General features: G+C 44.6%; 1 protein-coding gene across 1 annotated transcript; it reads right to left on the reverse strand.

Moving 5' to 3' along the window:
- Nucleotides 1-9,849: 9,849 nt before the first annotated feature.
- PSMB5 (proteasome 20S subunit beta 5) lies at nucleotides 9,850-16,145 on the reverse strand. Its single transcript, XM_003987466.6, has 3 exons — nucleotides 15,917-16,145; nucleotides 14,889-15,195; nucleotides 9,850-10,355 (listed from the first exon to the last, which is right to left on the reverse strand). Exons 1-3 carry the CDS (start codon nucleotides 16,112-16,114, stop codon nucleotides 10,069-10,071), a joined length of 792 nt encoding a protein of 263 aa, XP_003987515.1. The 5' UTR covers nucleotides 16,115-16,145; the 3' UTR covers nucleotides 9,850-10,068.
- Nucleotides 16,146-17,877: the final 1,732 nt, after the last annotated feature.

Below are 17,877 nucleotides of genomic sequence, written 5' to 3' on the forward strand. Positions count from 1 at the left end.
CAATGTCTCCTGGGATATATTTTAAATTATGAGTCCATTTCTACAAATGTCAGAGTTAAGTTGGAAAAGCCATTTCTTTTTAAGTTTCTTTTTCCCCCCTGTGGTTATAAAGGAATCTTTGGTAGGAAGTTTGAGTAAAGCATTTTTGTGCTATTAGGTAATGAGAATAGAAAGAAAATGCACCTTTTTCACCTAAAAAAAAATCACAATTTTAAACTCTAAAGCATTTGAGATTTCAAATGTTAAACTTTACAGATGACTTGTCGATTGAAGAAAAGCTGCTCATTTGGCTTTGACTCAAGCAGATCTCTTTATTTTAAGCTGTTTCTGTTCAGTGAGATCCCATGGGAGCCTCCACATACAGTGAAATCTGACTTGCCCTGGAGTGAGGCTGGGGAGCTGATTCTGACAGTCATTCATTAACACACCCGAGAACATTTTAGAACAGTAGTGGAAGGAAATCCCAGAGCCAGCTGGGAGGGTGTCCTTAGAGGCACTGGAGAGGGAAGTGTGAGTTGTCTGAGAGAGTTGAAGTTTGGAGACATGAAAGAGGTTATAGAAAGGTGGAAGGTAATGCAAAGGAAAAGAGAAAGGAAGACAGACAGGCAGCCGTGAACAGTACTCAATGAATAGTAAGCAAAAGAGTTTATGTTGTAGCAGGAGTGAAGGCAGATTAGATTTTAAGATAAAAATTTCTGAATCAGACAGATTATTAAATGCAAAGGAAATTGTGTAAACAGCTGGGAAGTCTTTCTTAAAGACCAGTAAAAAATAAATACCAAAAAAAGTTAAAGTGCCAAGAAAATTAAATACAGATAAATGGGAAAAACGAGGAGGATGAGGAAGAGGAGAAGAAGAAAGATAAATGCCAGCTAATGTATTTGCAAGAAATGACAGCAATCGAAAAAATAATGTTTGCCAACCACCAAAGCAAGAATTATTTCAGGAAGGATAATCAGTAGTTACTAAATCCACTGGGTGCAAGACTGCAGGAGAACAGGATATTCACATGATCTCAAATAATCACTCTACTTATTATTAGTTTACTAAGTAATTACAAAGGGCAAACATGTCTTTACAATGGAGAAATCTAGCAGACAAACTTCACATCACCAATAACGTAACAAACTGACATGTGTCTCCATATGCAGTACAATGGAAAATACACAATACCACCTAGGTAATATTCTTGCTACCAATGTTTAACCCGAGTCTAATCAGGAGGAAACAATCAGACAAATCCAGTTTGCTCGTGGCAAATGATGGCCTGGACTCTTTAAAGTACAAATGTCATGGGGCGCCTGGGTGGCTCAGTGGGTTAAGTGTCCAACTTTGGCTCAGGTCATGATCTCATGGTTTGTGGGTTTGAGCCCTGCATTGGGCTCTGTGCTGACAGCTCAGAGCCTGGAGCCTGCTTCCAATTCTGTCTCCTCTCTCTGCCCCTCCGCTGCTCGTGATCTCTCTCTCAAAAATTAATAAATGTTAAAAAAATTTTTTTAAAGTACAGATGTCATAAAAGACACATAGACAAATATGGGAGCCTTTTTTAAATTAAAGGAAACTAAAAAGATATGACAATTAAATGTGATATGTGAGCCTTGGGCTGCCTGGGTGGCTCAGTCGGTTGAGCGACCGACTTCGGCTCAGGTCATGATCTCACACTCCGTGAGTTCGAGCCCCGCGTCAGGCTCTGTGCTGACAGCTCAGAGCCTGGAGCCTGCTTCTGATTCTGTGTCTCCCTCTGCCCCCCCCCCCCATTCATGCTCTGTCTCTCTCTGTCTCAGAAATAAACAAACATTAAAAAAAATTTTTTTTAATGTGATGTGTGAGCCTTGATTGACTTCTGGATCAAGAAAAAGAGAAAACATTATGGACATAATTTGGACAAATGAGGAATTTGAATATGGACTAGATATCAGATAATATAATTATATCAATGCTACATTTCTTGGTGTGGTAATACGGTTTTATAGGAGAATACCTTAGTTCTTAGGAGACATATTTAGGGGTAAAATGCCATGAATCCTTAACCTACTTTCAAATGATTAAGTCAAATACATACTAACAAATAGATATATACTTAGAGATAAAACAAATGTGGCAAATTTGTTATCAAATTTGATATCAATTAGTGGACCTATAGGAAGGGTATATGGGTATTTGTTGTACTATTCTTTCAACTTTTCTGGTCTTGAAACGTTTCAAAAAATTTTTAAAAAGTAGATAATGTTTTTTGCTTTAGATATTTAGATTCAGCCTTTACTTGAGACAAGGAAATAGTCCCGTGGACTCTGGAATTCTCTGATTTATTTTAGGACTCTGTTACAATGCTTCAGAAAATGCCAAAGTGTATGTTAATCTAGAATGTCAAAGAATGTGTTTTTGTTTTAATTTTTAAAAATGTATTTATTTTGAGGGGCACCTGAGTGGCTCAGTCAGTTAAGCATTTGACTTGGTTTCTGCTCAGGTCATGATCTCATGGTTCATGAAATCAAGCCCCGAATGGGGCTCTCTGCTGATGGTGCTGAGCCTGCTTGGGATTCTCTCTCTCTCTCTCTCTCTCTGCCCCTCCTGTGTCTCTTTCTCAAAATAAATAAATAAATTGGCGTGCCCAGGTGGCTCAGTGCATTAAACGTCTGACTCTTAGATTCAGCTTAGGACATGATCTCATGGCTCAGGAATTCTAGCCCTGCATCAGGCTCCTGCTGACAGTGAGGAGCCTGCTTGAGATTCTCTCTCTCTCTCTCTCTCTGTCTACCTCTCTCCCACTCTCTCAAAATAAATAAACTTAAAAATATTATAAATAAACAAACTTTTTAAAAAAGTCATTAAAATTTATTTGTTTTGATAGAGAGAGAGAGAGAGAGAGAGAGAGCACACAGGGGAGAAGCAGAGAGAGAGAGAGAATCCCAAGCAGGCCCCTCACTGTCAGCACAGAGGTGGATGCAGGGTTCAGTCCCAAAAATCAGGAGATCATGCCCTGAGCTGAAACCCAGAGCTGGATGCTTAACCAACTGAGCCACCCAGACCCCCACAAAGAATGTTTTTAAACAGGTAGAAGAAGAACAAGTGGCAACAATTCTAGATTGTGAAAAAAAAAAAAAAACAACCCAATGAAAAATGTCTTTTGTTTTTAAGGTGTGGGGGTTGGTGATGCATGAACCTCATTTTCACCATCGATTAGTCCTTCCCTTGTAAAGAGCAACTCACTCACGCACCTGACATCCAGGGACCAGTCTTGAGTATTGGCTAAGCCCCTACCCATCGATCTAACAGAAAACAAAACAAAACAGCACAATAAGACAGACACTCTACAGAGCTACCTTGAAACTCAATTCTTCAGGGCCTGACCATATTGTGTGTGAGACTAATCCTATCATTTGGAGAGAAAGATTACAGAACTGCAGAATTTGGGCAAGGTGGGATGGCAGGACTGCTCCTTAAAACTGCTTTTTATGGGGCGTCTGGCTGGCTCAGTCTGTGGAACATGCGACTCTTGATCTTGGGGTTTTGAGTTTGAGCCCCAGGTTGGGTGTAGGGATTACTTCAAAATAAAATCTTAGGGGCGCCTGGCTGGCTCAGTCGGTGGTGCTTGCAACTCTTGATCTTGGGGCTGTGGGTTCGAGCCCCACATTGGGTGCAGAGGTTGCTTAAAAATAAAATCTTAGGGGCGCCTGGGTGGCTCAGTCGGTTGGGCGTTCGGCTCTTGATTTCGGCTCAGGTTGTGATCTCGCAGTTTCGTGGTTCGAGCCCTGCGTCAAGCTCTGTGTGCTGGCCTCCAGGAGCCTGCTTGGGATTCTCTGTCTCCTTCTCTCTCTCTGCCCCTCTCCTGGTCACACTCTCTCTATCTCTCTCAAAATAAATTAAAAAATAAAATAAAATTGTAATAAAATAAAATAATGTAAAATAAAATCTTAAAAAATAATAAAATAAAAAAACTTACTTTTTATTACACCTAGCTGTCTTCATTTATAAGTAGGGGATGGCATAACACTTTAAAAATATGCTCAAAGCAAGTAATTTTTTCTTAATTAAAAAAATTAATATACGCTTCAAAGTATGCTTAAGAGCAGCAAACAGCATCTTAAAATTCAACAATTATAGGGAGTCACAGTTCTGAGAAGGGTAAGAAAGAATCACTGGCATAAGGGCACATAGAAGTCCTTCATTCATTCATTTATTCATTAAGATACATGTATTATATAATCTCTACTGAGTAGCCTACACTATGCTAGTCACAAGGGGACAAAGAGTAAGTATAGTAAGTGTTTGACTGAAAAGGATGACAGATATATCACAAAATAACCAGAGACCCTACAGAGATGTTCTTCAAAGTGGCACATACCTCGGATGGTTTAAAATATTTAAGTTACTTTACTTATTTTGAGAGAGCGAGTGTGCAGGAGGGGCAGAGAGAGAAAGAGATGGGATCCCAAGCAGGCTCTGCACTGTCAGTGCAGAGCCCAACGCCGGACTTGAACTCATGAACCATGAGATCATGACCTGAGCCGAAATCAAAGATGCTTAACTAACTGAGCCACCCGGATGCCCTGCCTAAAACTATTTAAATGAGACAGGGGAACACTGCTACCCCTAGCCAAGAACCGCATTCAGGCTCTATTGACTCAAGGCTGAGCTTCCCTTATGCACATTTTGCTTCTTTGGGAGGTACCAGGAGACTGTGCTTAATCTGTTGCTCTGGTTTAAAATGCTCCACTGCTTTCTTTTCTAGAGATTAAGCTGGGGGTACAGCCCCAAGATTCAAGAGACACAGGGTGAGTATGACCCCTCCCCCAGAACCCTGGTACTCGGTGGATTCCCTCTGATCAGGTGACATTGCACAGCACCCCTGGAGAAGAGCTACCATGAAAGAAGAGCCTGTGTATTCTATGAAACTCTGTATGCATGGGGAAGCTTAGAATATATGTCCCTGGGCCAACAATGGTATGTATTGAGGCTAAGCTGGGTAAAAGGCTGCAGTAGTTGCAAAAATATCCCCTTGACCTTGGTCCCTTCTGATCTGCACACATTCCTACTTAGAGCTACTTATTTCCTTCCCACTGGAAGCACCTGCTATTCTGGTCTTCCTGGGAGTTTGTGGCCTTCCTGGGAGTCTCCCCAGCCTTGGCCCTGACCTGTGGGCATTACAGAAAAACAGGGATGAGTTATGCATATGTGAGGTATGTGGCCAGGGGGTATGAAGCAGAAGGAAGAAGGGATCTCTTCACGAACCTAAAAGTAAAAATGTAAAAGGTACTGAATCTGTGATCCTGCCTCACTTACCCTGTTCCTCTTATGAGACAGATTTCTACTTTTCTGTCTTTGGCCTGGCTGAGGTGGTTCTGAGCACTCAAAGCTTTTTCCCAACCTTGCACAAGCAGGGTAGGCATGGAGAGGTTCTTGCGGAATGTAAGTGACTGTGACAGTACAGGGGCAACACACAGGGAGGCACGTGTTCATTATGTATGGCTGGAGAAATTATCTGTCTCCAGGGGGACATGTTTCATTGTGCATTAGCTTCTAGCCGCTTCCTTCCTCCTGGTTTCTCTGCCCACTCTCTCGATCACTGTCCTTCGGAGTCTCCTTCCCACCCCCCACCTGTCCCTCTTCCACAGCGCCGCTCTGCCCATCACTGTCTCCTGCCACGTCCACGTCTCGCTCTCCACTTTGCTCACTCTCTCCCTTGCTGCCCAGGACTTTGCTTTTCCATTTCTGTCATTTGTCTCTTGTTTTCCCTAGCTCGCATTCTCTCATTCCATCTGTGTTTCTCTCTGCAGTACCAGCATTTTGGGTACCCCGAAGCTAGTGATAACCTTTTCTTGTTACATTAAAGCAGCACTTGGTTTATTGATTGATTGGTTTTTATTTTAATTCTGTGGAGGAAAGAAAAGGGAATTCTTACAAAGTGAGAGAACAGAGAGAAAGCATGAAATCAAGCAGAGGGAGGATAGAGAGACGGGGCAGCCTGAGAGGATGGGGTCAGGGCCAGAGAAGAAGGCATCAGAAGAGGTGGAATCCATGGTGTCTAATTTCCCTTCAAATAAACTAGGTCAGATATTCATGGCTGATGACAGCTGAATCTGGATTATAAAGGGTTAAATATTAAGTTAGGCTTGGCACCTAACTCAGAGGGAAAAGCTTCAGGGAGAAATGAGTTGGGTTAAATAAACCCAAGAAGCTGACGTGGGTAGAATTTCTTCTGCCTGACCCACTAACAACTGCGAACAGGACATTTTGGAAATGGTTTTTATTGAAACGCTTCAGTGGGGCATAGCCCCTGGAAGCAAGAACTTGGCTCAGAGGCCAGGCCTGGGGAGCACTGCAGGAATGTGGACAGTCAGTTGACCGGAGGGAGGGGGTGGGGAAGGAGGGGCGGCCAGGGTCAGGCAGGAGGTGGCAGCAGCTGCTGATCAGGGCAGTTCTGATGCTGTGTGTGCTCCCTCCTCTTGCCTGCTATAATTAAAGCTTTCCCAATATGATTCTGGCCTCCTGAAGGGAAACTAGAATTTTGAAAACAAACAAGAAACAAACAAAAAACCAGCAGAGATGTTTGGTTGCAATATATGCATATTTTAATCAGAAAGCACTTAATCATGTCCCGAGGTCACTGCCGCTGGTCAGTTTCACAGTACCTCATCTCCTGCTATAGCCCTGGCAGGAGGGGCTCTTCTAGGAAAACAAACAAAAATACCAACACGAAAAACCCTAACTGTACGCACAGGATTAGATACGCTCATGTAAATCCTTCACTGACCCCATCCTCTTCCTTTCGTTCTGACACAAGGGAAATGCTGCCCCCAGAGTGTTCCTCCACACTTTTTTACCTTACTCCCTTTTCCTCCCACCTCTTGTTCCTCTCCCACAACGGACCACACAGAATCCATGGACCAGAATAAATCCGTTGTTTTATTTTCCCTCAAAGGATGTAACCTTCCACTCCCCAAATGGCTTTGACAGTTTTCTCATTTGCTAGCTGAGGAGGATATCAAGAGACATTGACCTTCTGGTTTTGCCTAAAGAGGGAACACTCAAGAACTATTATGCTCCTGTCCCTGATTTCCTTTCATTGTGCCCTTCCTCCCCCTCCCCCATGTCCTTGCCTACCTTTTCCCTTTCCCTCCTGAACATTCTGCTCTCCCCACAGCCCTCCCTCGCCTGGTGTGGAGATGCTATGGGGCTCGTCTGCCTTCAATCCCACAGCATTCCCTGCTACCAAGAGAAAGCACAGGGCCTCGAGGAGCGCTTGCTCCCTATTTAATCAGATTAGTCCCATTACCTACCCTGAGGAGTCAGATTCTGGTGTCACTGAGCTATCTCTGGAAGGAGGAGAAATTGTCAGACATCACTTAAAGAGCCCTGTCCCGTGGACGCCTGGGAACTGCCGAGAGAAATTAATCTTCCAGCTATTTAAGGCAATTTCTTTTCCATCATCCTTTGTCAAGAGGACTGCACTGGGAAATGAATCTGATGGGAGTCCCTGAACTGGTCCACTCCACTCAACAGAATCTCTCCAGTGCTGTGCGGCATCCATCATCCCCACACAAGTGGAGACATACAACATCACTGCAAAGCCAGCTCCCCACCAGCACTTGGCAGCAAGAAGTCACAATTGCACAGGGTGGGCCTGACTGGGCCTAGTCACTTGCAATTTTCCTCTACCTCTGCTCTACTTTCTCTCCAGAAAACCTACCAAAAATCGATCTCTTCCATTAATCGAATCTTTCTTTTATCTAAGATCCAGGAAGGCAGCGAAAGGGACATCTGCAGAACAGAACATGGGACTGATGGTTGTGCATTTTCTCGCCTGAACATAAGGATCCAGTCAGTGCCGGGGTGCCTGGCTGACTCAGCTGGTTCAGCGTTCAACTTTGGCTCAGGTCATGATCTCACGGGTTCATGGGTTTGAGCCCTGCTTCGGGCTCTCTGCTGTCAGCGCAGAGTCTGCTTCCGATCCTCCACCCCACCCCCTGCCCCTTCCCGGCTCGCTTTCACTCTCTTAAAGATAAACAAATATTAGGAAAAAAAAAAAAAGATTCAGTGTAGAATAGGTGCTTACATTAAACGGCTAGACCACTACCAAAGCCAGGTGTGAAACACAAACAGGGCAAGGGTAGCATTGCTTCAAGACCATCTCTTCTCTCCAGACTATTTTCTTTCATGGGCTAGGGAGGCCTATGTTCATGTAAAAAAATTCCAATCTTCAACTCTCTTTCCACCCTCTCAAGGTTATTCCCCAGGGCGGCAATTTTCAAATTGTGTTCCTTGGGGTTCCAAGAAGTGCCGGGGAGTATGTGTCTATAAGGGTGTGTTGGTAGGGAGGTGATGTTGTGGACAGTGGCTCCATGGAGGAGGAAGCTCAGTGGTTAAGGCTCTGGACCCCTCAACTCTAGCTCAACCTGAGTTGTTTTCTTTCAGGTGTTAGAATTTCTCCTAAGAGGTTGTTTTTGTTTTTAGGTTTTAATTTTTATTTTTTTAAGTAAGCTCTACACCCAGTGTGGGGCTCAAACTCATGACCCCAAGATCAAGAGTTGCATGCTCTACCCACTAAGCCAGCCAGGCACCCCTAAGGTTCTAATTTTGAACAAAGATCTCCAAACTAGTGTCCTGAGACGTCGATGAGTGTACCTGTGTCTCTCATTCAGCTGACCATGGGCTGATGGCCTCAGAGAAGGGAGGTGCAGCATGGCTCCCGCCCCTTCTAATGGCTCCTAATGCTGAGTAGGCCCAGGTCCCCACTAGCAGCTCCCTGACTCCAGGGGCTCCCAAGGCACTTTTCAGCAAAATGAATCTCCTTAGGCACCAGTCATTTGTTTTCCAAACTCCCTTCTCCAATCTCACTAATTCCCAATTTCCCTGCATTTGACAAATGCAATTAACAAGCCTCGATCAGTTCCTGGCCGACAGCCCTCATCAATCAATATGCGACTGCATGAGGCTGAGGGGGAAGGGAAGGTACAAGAAGGGAAGGTATCCGCAGTCCAGGCAGAAGAGGCCTTACCCCCTCTATTGCTCAAACCCCTCTGCCGCAAAATGGGATGCTGGGTTGTCACCCTCACCAACCACTTTCCCCTTCCTGCTAACTATAAAAACAAAGCAGTATTGTTTTATACCCTCCTCTCCCATCTTTTAAAGGTTTTTGCCATCAACCTCCTCTGTCTCCCCTATGCTTGTCTTCTCTTTAACAGAAGGCCTTGCCATCTGCTGCCACCATAGCTTGGGAAGCCCCTCAGTGCTGGGTGTGATAAATCAGCCATTTTTCTGCTCTCAGAAGGGCCTCTTCTCCACCCACACGTCCCAATGACAATTTTGTGCTGCTTCCTGTCCAGAAGGCTCTAAGCCCACCACCAACCGCTCTGTCCCCCACACCTACACACACTGGAGCGCCAAAAGGACAAGGATCACCAACCTTGGGGTCACTACCGCTTTCACACTCACCTCTGTGTCCTCTTTTCCCAGGGTCCAAAACTTCCCTTCCCAATTGGTTCAAGATGCAAGATTCACCCTCTTCACCTTTCTGCTCTGCATGTAGCACTAGCCTCCCCTCCCCCACCACAAAGTGAAAGCTTTTTCCTCCGCAGCTCTGGCTCATACAGCCCTGTGCATCTTTCCACCTCATCAACTTTTCATCTCTTTGCAAACAGAATCGGGAAGTCTCTCCCTCCTCCCTTGCCTCTCTCTCCTTCTCCTTTGTTATTAGCTTCATGAGTGGGGATGCTAATGTATTCACTAGACAATGTCTTCACACCACTGTTTCCTGTAATTACAGTCAGTGCCCTCCCACTGTCCTGGCTTATTTGGCTGTAAAGTGCTTGGAGGAGGGACAGTGTGGACAAAAGACACAACACAGACTGTGGTCAAGTAGTGTAATGTTAACATCCAAGAAAGTAAAACGATCACCTCTGCAGCAGCAGGTCATTAACAACTGGTAACATAGAGAGGTCAACGGCACCAGAGCTTAAAAAAATTATCAATACAATTGAGGACCACTCCACTATAGGATGGGGAGCTGTATCCACATTACCAACAATAGTCACCCCAAGAAATGCAAGCAGCCACATCTGCCCTCTTTCAGGGGGTAGATCCACTATATTTGTCATGTAGATCAGCTACATTGTCACTGGAGACTCGGATCCAGCCATCCTCTCGGACATGGTAGAGGTTGACTGCACCTCCTGAGTAGGCATCTCTATAGGTGGCTTGGTAGATGGCTCGACGGGCCAGGTCATAGGCCTGTTCCACCTCTAGGTCATAGGAGTAACCCCGATCCATGACCCCATAAGCATACACAGAGCCAGAACCTACAGAGAAGGTGGCCCCTGAGATCCGGTTTCCTTCACTGTCCACATAGTAGAGGCCTGGAAAGAGAGGTGAGGTTAGCAGGACAAAAAGAAAAAAAAAATGACCACCCCTTCTGACATCTAATTCATTTTCCAAGAACAGTTCTTTAGCTCTTTTGAAACCCAGGGGAGACCAACAGATATATGTAAGAGAATAGCACTTTGGGGTGCCTTGATGGCTCAGTCAGTTAAGCATCTGACTCTTGGCTCAGGTCATGATCTCATGGTTCATGGGTGTGAGCCCCATGTCAGGCTCAGCACTGACAGCACGGAGCCTGCTTAGGATTCTCGCTCTCAAAATAAATAAAGACTCCAGGATCCTACAATATACCATCTCATCTAACCTCACATTACAGTAACTCCTTTCTTGTCCTTGCTGTATAAGCAAAAAGTATAATCCAAATGACTTAGGTTTCAAACACAGAACTTCAGGCACTGTGGGAGATGTTTAACACGATTCTAGCCCTCAAACTTCAGACTATCTGAAGGACAAGACATACATCATACAGTAGGAGAAAGCCTGGAGTTTTGAATCATATTGCAAAGACCTGCACTGTCCAGTATGGGAGCCACTAGACATGTGACTACTGAGCATTTGAAATGAAGCTGGTACCACATGCTGACATGATAACACTTTGGATCCATTTGGATCCACGAAATAAAATATATTATTAAAATTAATTTCCATTAATTTTTTTTAACGTTTATTCATTATTGAGAGACAGAGCGTGAGCAGGGGAGGGGCAGAGGGAGACGGAGACACAGAATCTGAAGCATGTTCCAGCTGTCAGCACAGGGCCCAACGTGGGGCTCGAACTCACAAACCACAAAATCATGACCTGAGCCAAAGTCGGACACTTAACTGACTGAGCCACCCAATGGCCCCAAATTAATTTCCATTTTTAATTTTTAGGATGTAGCTATTACAAAATTTAAAAATACACATGTATTACTCACATTTTATTTCTATTGGACAGTGCTGCCTGTTTTCGTAAACAAAGTTTTACTGCAACACTGCCATACCCATTTGTGTACATAGGGTCTATGACTGCTTTTGTGCTAAAACAGGAGAGTTAAGCAGTTGAGACAAAGACCAGATGGCCTGCAATCCTAAGTTATTTACTATTTGGCCCTTTATGAAGAAGTTAGCTGATTTTTAGTATATATGAAAATTTAGACAAAGATTTTAATAAAATTTTTATCAATCCCAAATGCCTGCTGGACCTTTCCAACAGAATGCCCTTCTCATCAAGTTCAGATTCAAACTTCCTATCTTCAAATACTTTCAGTGGCCCTCCATTACCAGCCAAACTCATCTCTCATGTACTGCACGAGCCCGCATTGTCAATGGCATCGTTAATCTTTTTCCTACTTCAGTGGTTCCCATCTCTCACTATGTATCAGAATCCTCTAAGGAAGCTTTTTAAAAAGATGCCCAGGACCTACCCCAGGTATTCTTTTTCAATTGGTCTGGGGTGGGGAGTAAGTATGGAGCTTGTGTTTGAGTTCTTCAGGTGATTCTAAAGCAAGCCAGTAGAGAACCACAACTCATCTCAGCTTTTGGGTTCGAAGGATTCCAATGTCTACCCCCAACTAGCCCCTTCTGGGTCCCATAGCCACCGCCTTGCCTAGCTGGCTCACTAGCTGGTTCCAGATTACCTCTCTGGCTTTATGGATCCCTAACTCCTCTTCATACAACCTTAGTTGCAATTAAAGTGGGCTTTCAGTTACTCCCCCAAAACCGCATGCTTGTTTTCTCCCTTCCTTTGTTCACTAGCCTTCCCCTCTCTGATTTGTACATCTTGGACAAATGCCACCTACCCAGGAAGTCTTTCCAAGTTCCTCCCATCAGAAGTAATCCCCTCCTTCTCAAAATTCCCTCAGCATTATATTGGTTCTTTTAAAAACAGCACTCATCTCATTTAGTCTTGTACTAAGTAATCTGTGATCCTTTCTCAATCTTTTTTGAAAAAAAAATTTTTTTTAAGTTTGAGAGAGACAGAGATAGTGCGAGTGGAGGAGGGGCAGAAGAGAAGGAGAGAGAATCCCAAGTAGGCTCTGCACTGTCAGCATGGAGCCCGACGCGGGGCTCAAACTCTTGAAACCCTGAGATCATGACATGAGCTGAAACCAAGAGTCAGATGCTGAACCGACTGAGCCACCCAGGTGCCCCTCTCAGTCTCTGCTTCTTGGAGAAAGGGGCTGACTCATCCTGAATGGGACAGGTTGTCAGGAAGGCTTTTTTTTTTTTTTTTTAAGGTAGGCTCCATGCCTTGTGTGGAGCCCAATGCAGGGCTTAAACTCATGACCCTGAGATCAAGACCTGAGCTGAGATCAAGAGTTGGATGCATGGGGCACTTGCATGGCTCAGTCGGTTAAGCAACTGACTCTTGATTTTGGCTCAGGTTATGATCTCACGGGTTCGTGAGTTCAAGCCCCACACTGGGCTCTATGGTGACAGTGCAGAGTCTGCTTGGGACTCTCTTTCCCTCTCTCTCTCTCTCTCTCTCTCTCTACCCCTCCCCCGCAATAAATAAATAAACTTAAAGTCCTGGGTATCCTATAGTTGTTTGATAGAGGAAAACTAGGCACTCAGTAAGCAGGCGAACGAATGAAGCAAAAAAAGGAAGAGGAAAGAATAAACTATCGTCAAGCATTGAGGGGGAAAATGACACAGAAAGTGACTAGCTGTATTCCAGCTTGACTAAAGAAACAGACATTCAAATCTGGTTAAAAAACTGGGTTCCTCGCTGGCTCAGTCAGAGGAGCATGTAACTCCTGATCTTGGGGTCATGGGTTTGAACCCCATGTTGGGTGCAGAGATTACTCAAATACATAAAACTTAAAAACAAACAAACAAACAAACAACTGGTTGAAAAGGAAGAGACATTAGATACAAGGTTAAACTTCCTGGCAAGGTCTCTATATATTAGAAAGAGAAAAAAGGCTAAGGAATTTATTTTCAGAGATGACAGAACAGGACCTAGGATCCTAGGGTATTATATCAAGCAAGGAGAGGGTGAGTCCCAAAAGCCCCTTCTAGGTCAAAGACTCTCTAAAGGGAAAAAGGGAAGAGAAATAACTAAGTTTACAGTAGCTACTTGTATAGTAGAATTTCACTGTCCAACACAGTGGTCACCAGCAACATATGGCTATTGAACACTTGAAAGGGGGCTAACGCACATGCAAAAATGTTACTATTTTAGGTATTTTGTATTAAATAGTTAAAATTAATTTCCCAATCTTTTTGCTTTTTAAATATATCCATTAGACAATCTTTAAAAATTTTAATTATTATTAAAAAAATTTTTTTAATGTTTATTTATTTTTGAGAGAGAGAAAGAGAGAGAGAGACAGAGCATGAGCAAGGGAGGGGCAGAGAGAGAGAGGGAGACATAGAATCTAAAGCAGGGTCCAGGCTCCGAGCTGTCAGCACAGAGCCTGACGCAGTGTTCGAACTCACAAATAGTGAGATCATGACCTGAGCCGAAGCCGGATGCTTAACCAACTGCGCCACCCAGGCACCCCAGTTATTATTTTTTAAGTAAGCTCTAAACCCAACATAGGGCTTGAACTCATGACCCTGAGAACAGGAATTGCATTCTCTGTTGACTAAGCCAGCCAGGTACCCCTCCATTAGACAATTTTATTTAAAAAAAAAAAAATTTTTTTTTAATGTTTATTTTTGAGACAGAGAGAGACAGAGCATGAACGGGGGAGGTTCAGAGAGAGGGAGACACGGAATCTGAAGCAGGCTACAGGCTCTGAGCTGTCAACACAGAGCCCAACGTGGGGCTCGAACTCATGGACTGTGAGATCATGACCTGAGGTGAAGTCGGATGCTTAACTGACTGAGCCACCTAGGCGCCCCTAGACAATTTTAAATGACATATGCAGCTCACATCATATTTTTATTAGAAAGCACTGACTGGTTTTTAATGTCTATTATCCAATTTCACTCTCAAATACACTCTTCATAGGTATTATTATTATTATTATTTTAAAGTTTATTTATTTATTTTGAGAGAGAGAGAAAAAGTGCGAGAGCAGGGGAGGGGCAGAGAGAGAGGAGAGAGAGAATCCCAAGCAGGATCCATGCCATCAGGGCAGGGCCCGAAGCAGGGCTTGATCCCTTGAACTTTGAGATCATGACCTAACCCGAAACCAAGAGTCAGATGCTCAGCCCAATGAGCCACGCAGGTGCCCCTGTAGATCTTATTATTTTACGGGAGAGAGAATAGAAGGAAAAACATTATGTGCCAAACACTACATGCTTTACGTGTATTACTTCATTTAACCACTGCAACAGATGATGAAACTAACTGGGAAAATGAGCGACCTGTGTAAGGTCACATGGGTAGTCAATGACACAGCTAGTCTAAGCTCCATGCCCTCTCCTACACTGTAGTGCCTTCCTTGAACATAGAGAAGAGCCAAAACCTAATAAACACATCCTCAGCACTGACACAAAGCCCTTTCATTCACCTGTTCATCCAACCCCTCCTCTCTGTAGTGTCAGCCCAAGAATCATGTGGTTGCAGCTTAACTCACCAGGGCCTCTCTTATCCCAGCCACAGATCATGGTGCCCATGGACAGCCCCATGCCTTTATACTGATACACCATGTTGGCAAGCAGCTTGGAGGCAGCTGCTACAGAGATGCGTTCCTTGTTTCGAAGCTCATAGATTCGACATTGACGAGCCAATAGGCGCTCCCAGAAGCTGCAATCCGCTGCGCCCCCAGCCATGGTGCCCAGCAGGTAGGGATTGATCTCTATCACCTTCTTTACTGTCTGGGAGGCTATATAGGCACCCGCTGTGGCGCGAGAGTCCGCTGCAACAATGACTCCATGTTGAAACTGTTAAGATCAGAGGAAAACACAAAGCAGGCCACATCAGACCACAGAAACATCTTGACATTTCTTTTTGCATCAATGGAAACCCAGAACATCTTTTTCTCTATCGTTTTACACTTCACAATATGCTTTCCACATATTACTATCAACTAAACTTCCCATCAATCCCTCGATGGGATATAACCGGTATTAACTTCCAATTTCATTTTATAGATCAGGAAACAGGTTCAATGAGATCGAATGACTTGCCCAAGATCCTAGAGCTAGTTATTGCAAAGCTGGATCAGGAATCCCAATTGTCTGGCTCCCACTACAGTGCTCCCTCCCACCAACCTTCCCTCTCAAAAGACGCAGCTTTTCGGTTACCCTCGCCTAGCGGGGACCCAGTTTCCAAAACCTTTGGTTAATGGTTACAATATCCCACCCCCTGTCAGTGTTCATTGCTGCTGCGGCCTCCCCTTTCCTGGCCACCTGGGGTTGCCTAGGAATCAACCCAAGCAGCCTCGGTTTCTTCTTCCACTTAACCCCGGCCACACGGTCCTGCGGCGCGAGAATCAAGGTCTCCCGGGGCAATGAGACAGCGAAACCATCGGGACCGGGACGAGAGGACCGAGGCTCCCACTAGGCTTCGTGGTCGCGGCCCCCGCGGGCTCCGGTCCAGCTGAGAGGCTAGGAAGGGCGCGGGCGCGCGGGACTAAGCCCGGCGCGGCGGCTGGGTCCGCACCTTGAAGGCCAGGGTGGTGGTTCCATGAAGCATTTCGATTCTCGGCTCCTCTGGGACACCCCGGTGGGGTGCGGCCAGGCTCAGCCCATCGCTGGGACTCCCTGGACCCAGATCCAGCAGATCCGCACGACCCCCGAGTCCGAAAAACCCGAGCCCGTTCACCGGTAGCGGCCTCTCCAACACGCTGGCCAGCGCCATGTCTAGTAAGGGCACAAGGAACGCCCGGCGAGAACGCCTACCAGAGAGCAGTAGGGCAACGCTTCGCCGTCACAGCTTCACTTCCTATTAAAGCTATCCCAGGGAGGAACCATTTTAACTCCTGGCAACCACGCCTCCCAAAACAAGATCCAGACACGAGGGACTATATTAACGGCAGGGTAAAAAAAAATAAATGGATTAATTTATTCTAAATTTAAAGGGACGCTGTTGTCATCTTGACTTTAGTCATGCAAGCAGTACTGGATTGAGTTACCCTACAATTCATAGGAAATTGTCCATGTTGCGTGAGGGAAGTGAGGCCGGCCATCTTTGAGATGGGCGTGACTAGTTGAAAATCCTTTCCGAACCCTTAACGCTAAGTCGTCCCCGCCCTGCCGGGTGTCTGAGCCATACTTTACATCTTTGCGGCTTTAGCATCCTATTAATTCGACTGACGTTGCCATTTTGTTTAAGGGCACCCTCTAATACTAGGTAAAATAATGATCTACTCTGAGGCCATTTTCTTGTGAAGTTAGTTAAACCACAGCACTTTGTGGTAAAAATCGCAACAAAATAAAAGTGCTATACCTCTTGTTGTCTGGTAACATTAATCACCACACTACCCACATTCTGTAACCAATTTTTAAGATTTAATATTCTCTTTACTCCCACCCTGTGGTGGAAATGCTAATAAGTAATGTATCGCCAAAGATGAAAAATAAAGAAGGAAAAGTACGGGACTCAGTTAATCCACAAACTAGATTCTCAATTCAGCTGCGAATAACTGAGTCAATAGTCATTTACCATTTCAGAGCCTGGAGGAGGGTTGACGCTCTATAAAGATGTTCCAAGAGATTCTCTAACTTAAGCTTGCTAAGACGAGCTCTTTATTAATACAGGAATGTGGAATTTATCATTGTCTCTCCTTCTCTCCACCCACCTCCATTTTTCAACCCTTTTGGGACCCATAACAAACAAGGAAGTGGGCAAAGGTATGAAATGTTGCCTCCTGCTTTATGGTTCTATGAAGTCAGTGTCTGGCCTTTCTTGTTGGATTCCAGCAGCAACATCCATCAATATCTAAATTCCACTTTCCTCTGATGCCCAACTCAGCCCCTCCTCTTCCCCAGTAGACTCTGCATATGTTGTATTTTTAATGCTGAAATTTGGCAACCCTTTCCAAGCCCAACCATCAGAATGTAATGAAGCAGAAGATCTTTATCTGCGTCTCACACTTGGATGGTGTCGAAAATGCGGAGTGCCTCTGTTTATAGATCAGGTATTATTTTGCGGTCTCCCCTGCAATGCAACTAGTCCTCCTTCTGACTTTTCCCTGTGGTTCCTTCACACTGCCACTAATAGCATTTGTTCGTCTCTGAAGACACTTTTGCATTTTACCTGGCTGTTAAGTGTACATTTATCTCCTAATTGATTGTGAGTTTCTAAAGACAGGTATTTCTGCACTATTCATCTCAGCGCCCACTGTATGCTTAGGTAATGCTTGCCAAATGAATACATGAGAGCATGACAACAATGTTCTTCCAGTCACAGAGGCTTGAAGCCCCGGCTCATCTCTGACAACTCCTCTTCCTTTCCTCCACATTCAGTAAGTTGTCAAATCCTGTTGATTTTTCCTCTACGATGCTTCTCATGTCCTTTTTCATTGCAACTGATATCACCTTATTTGCTCGCCTCTGATTACTGAAATAGTCTCCCACCTGATTTTCGGGGCCCAAACTGTACTCTCTAATTCATTTTGCACA

The sequence above is a fragment of the Felis catus genome, chromosome B3 (assembly GCF_018350175.1).
Source record: "Felis catus isolate Fca126 chromosome B3, F.catus_Fca126_mat1.0, whole genome shotgun sequence".
NCBI classification, from domain to species: domain Eukaryota; kingdom Metazoa; phylum Chordata; class Mammalia; order Carnivora; family Felidae; genus Felis; species Felis catus.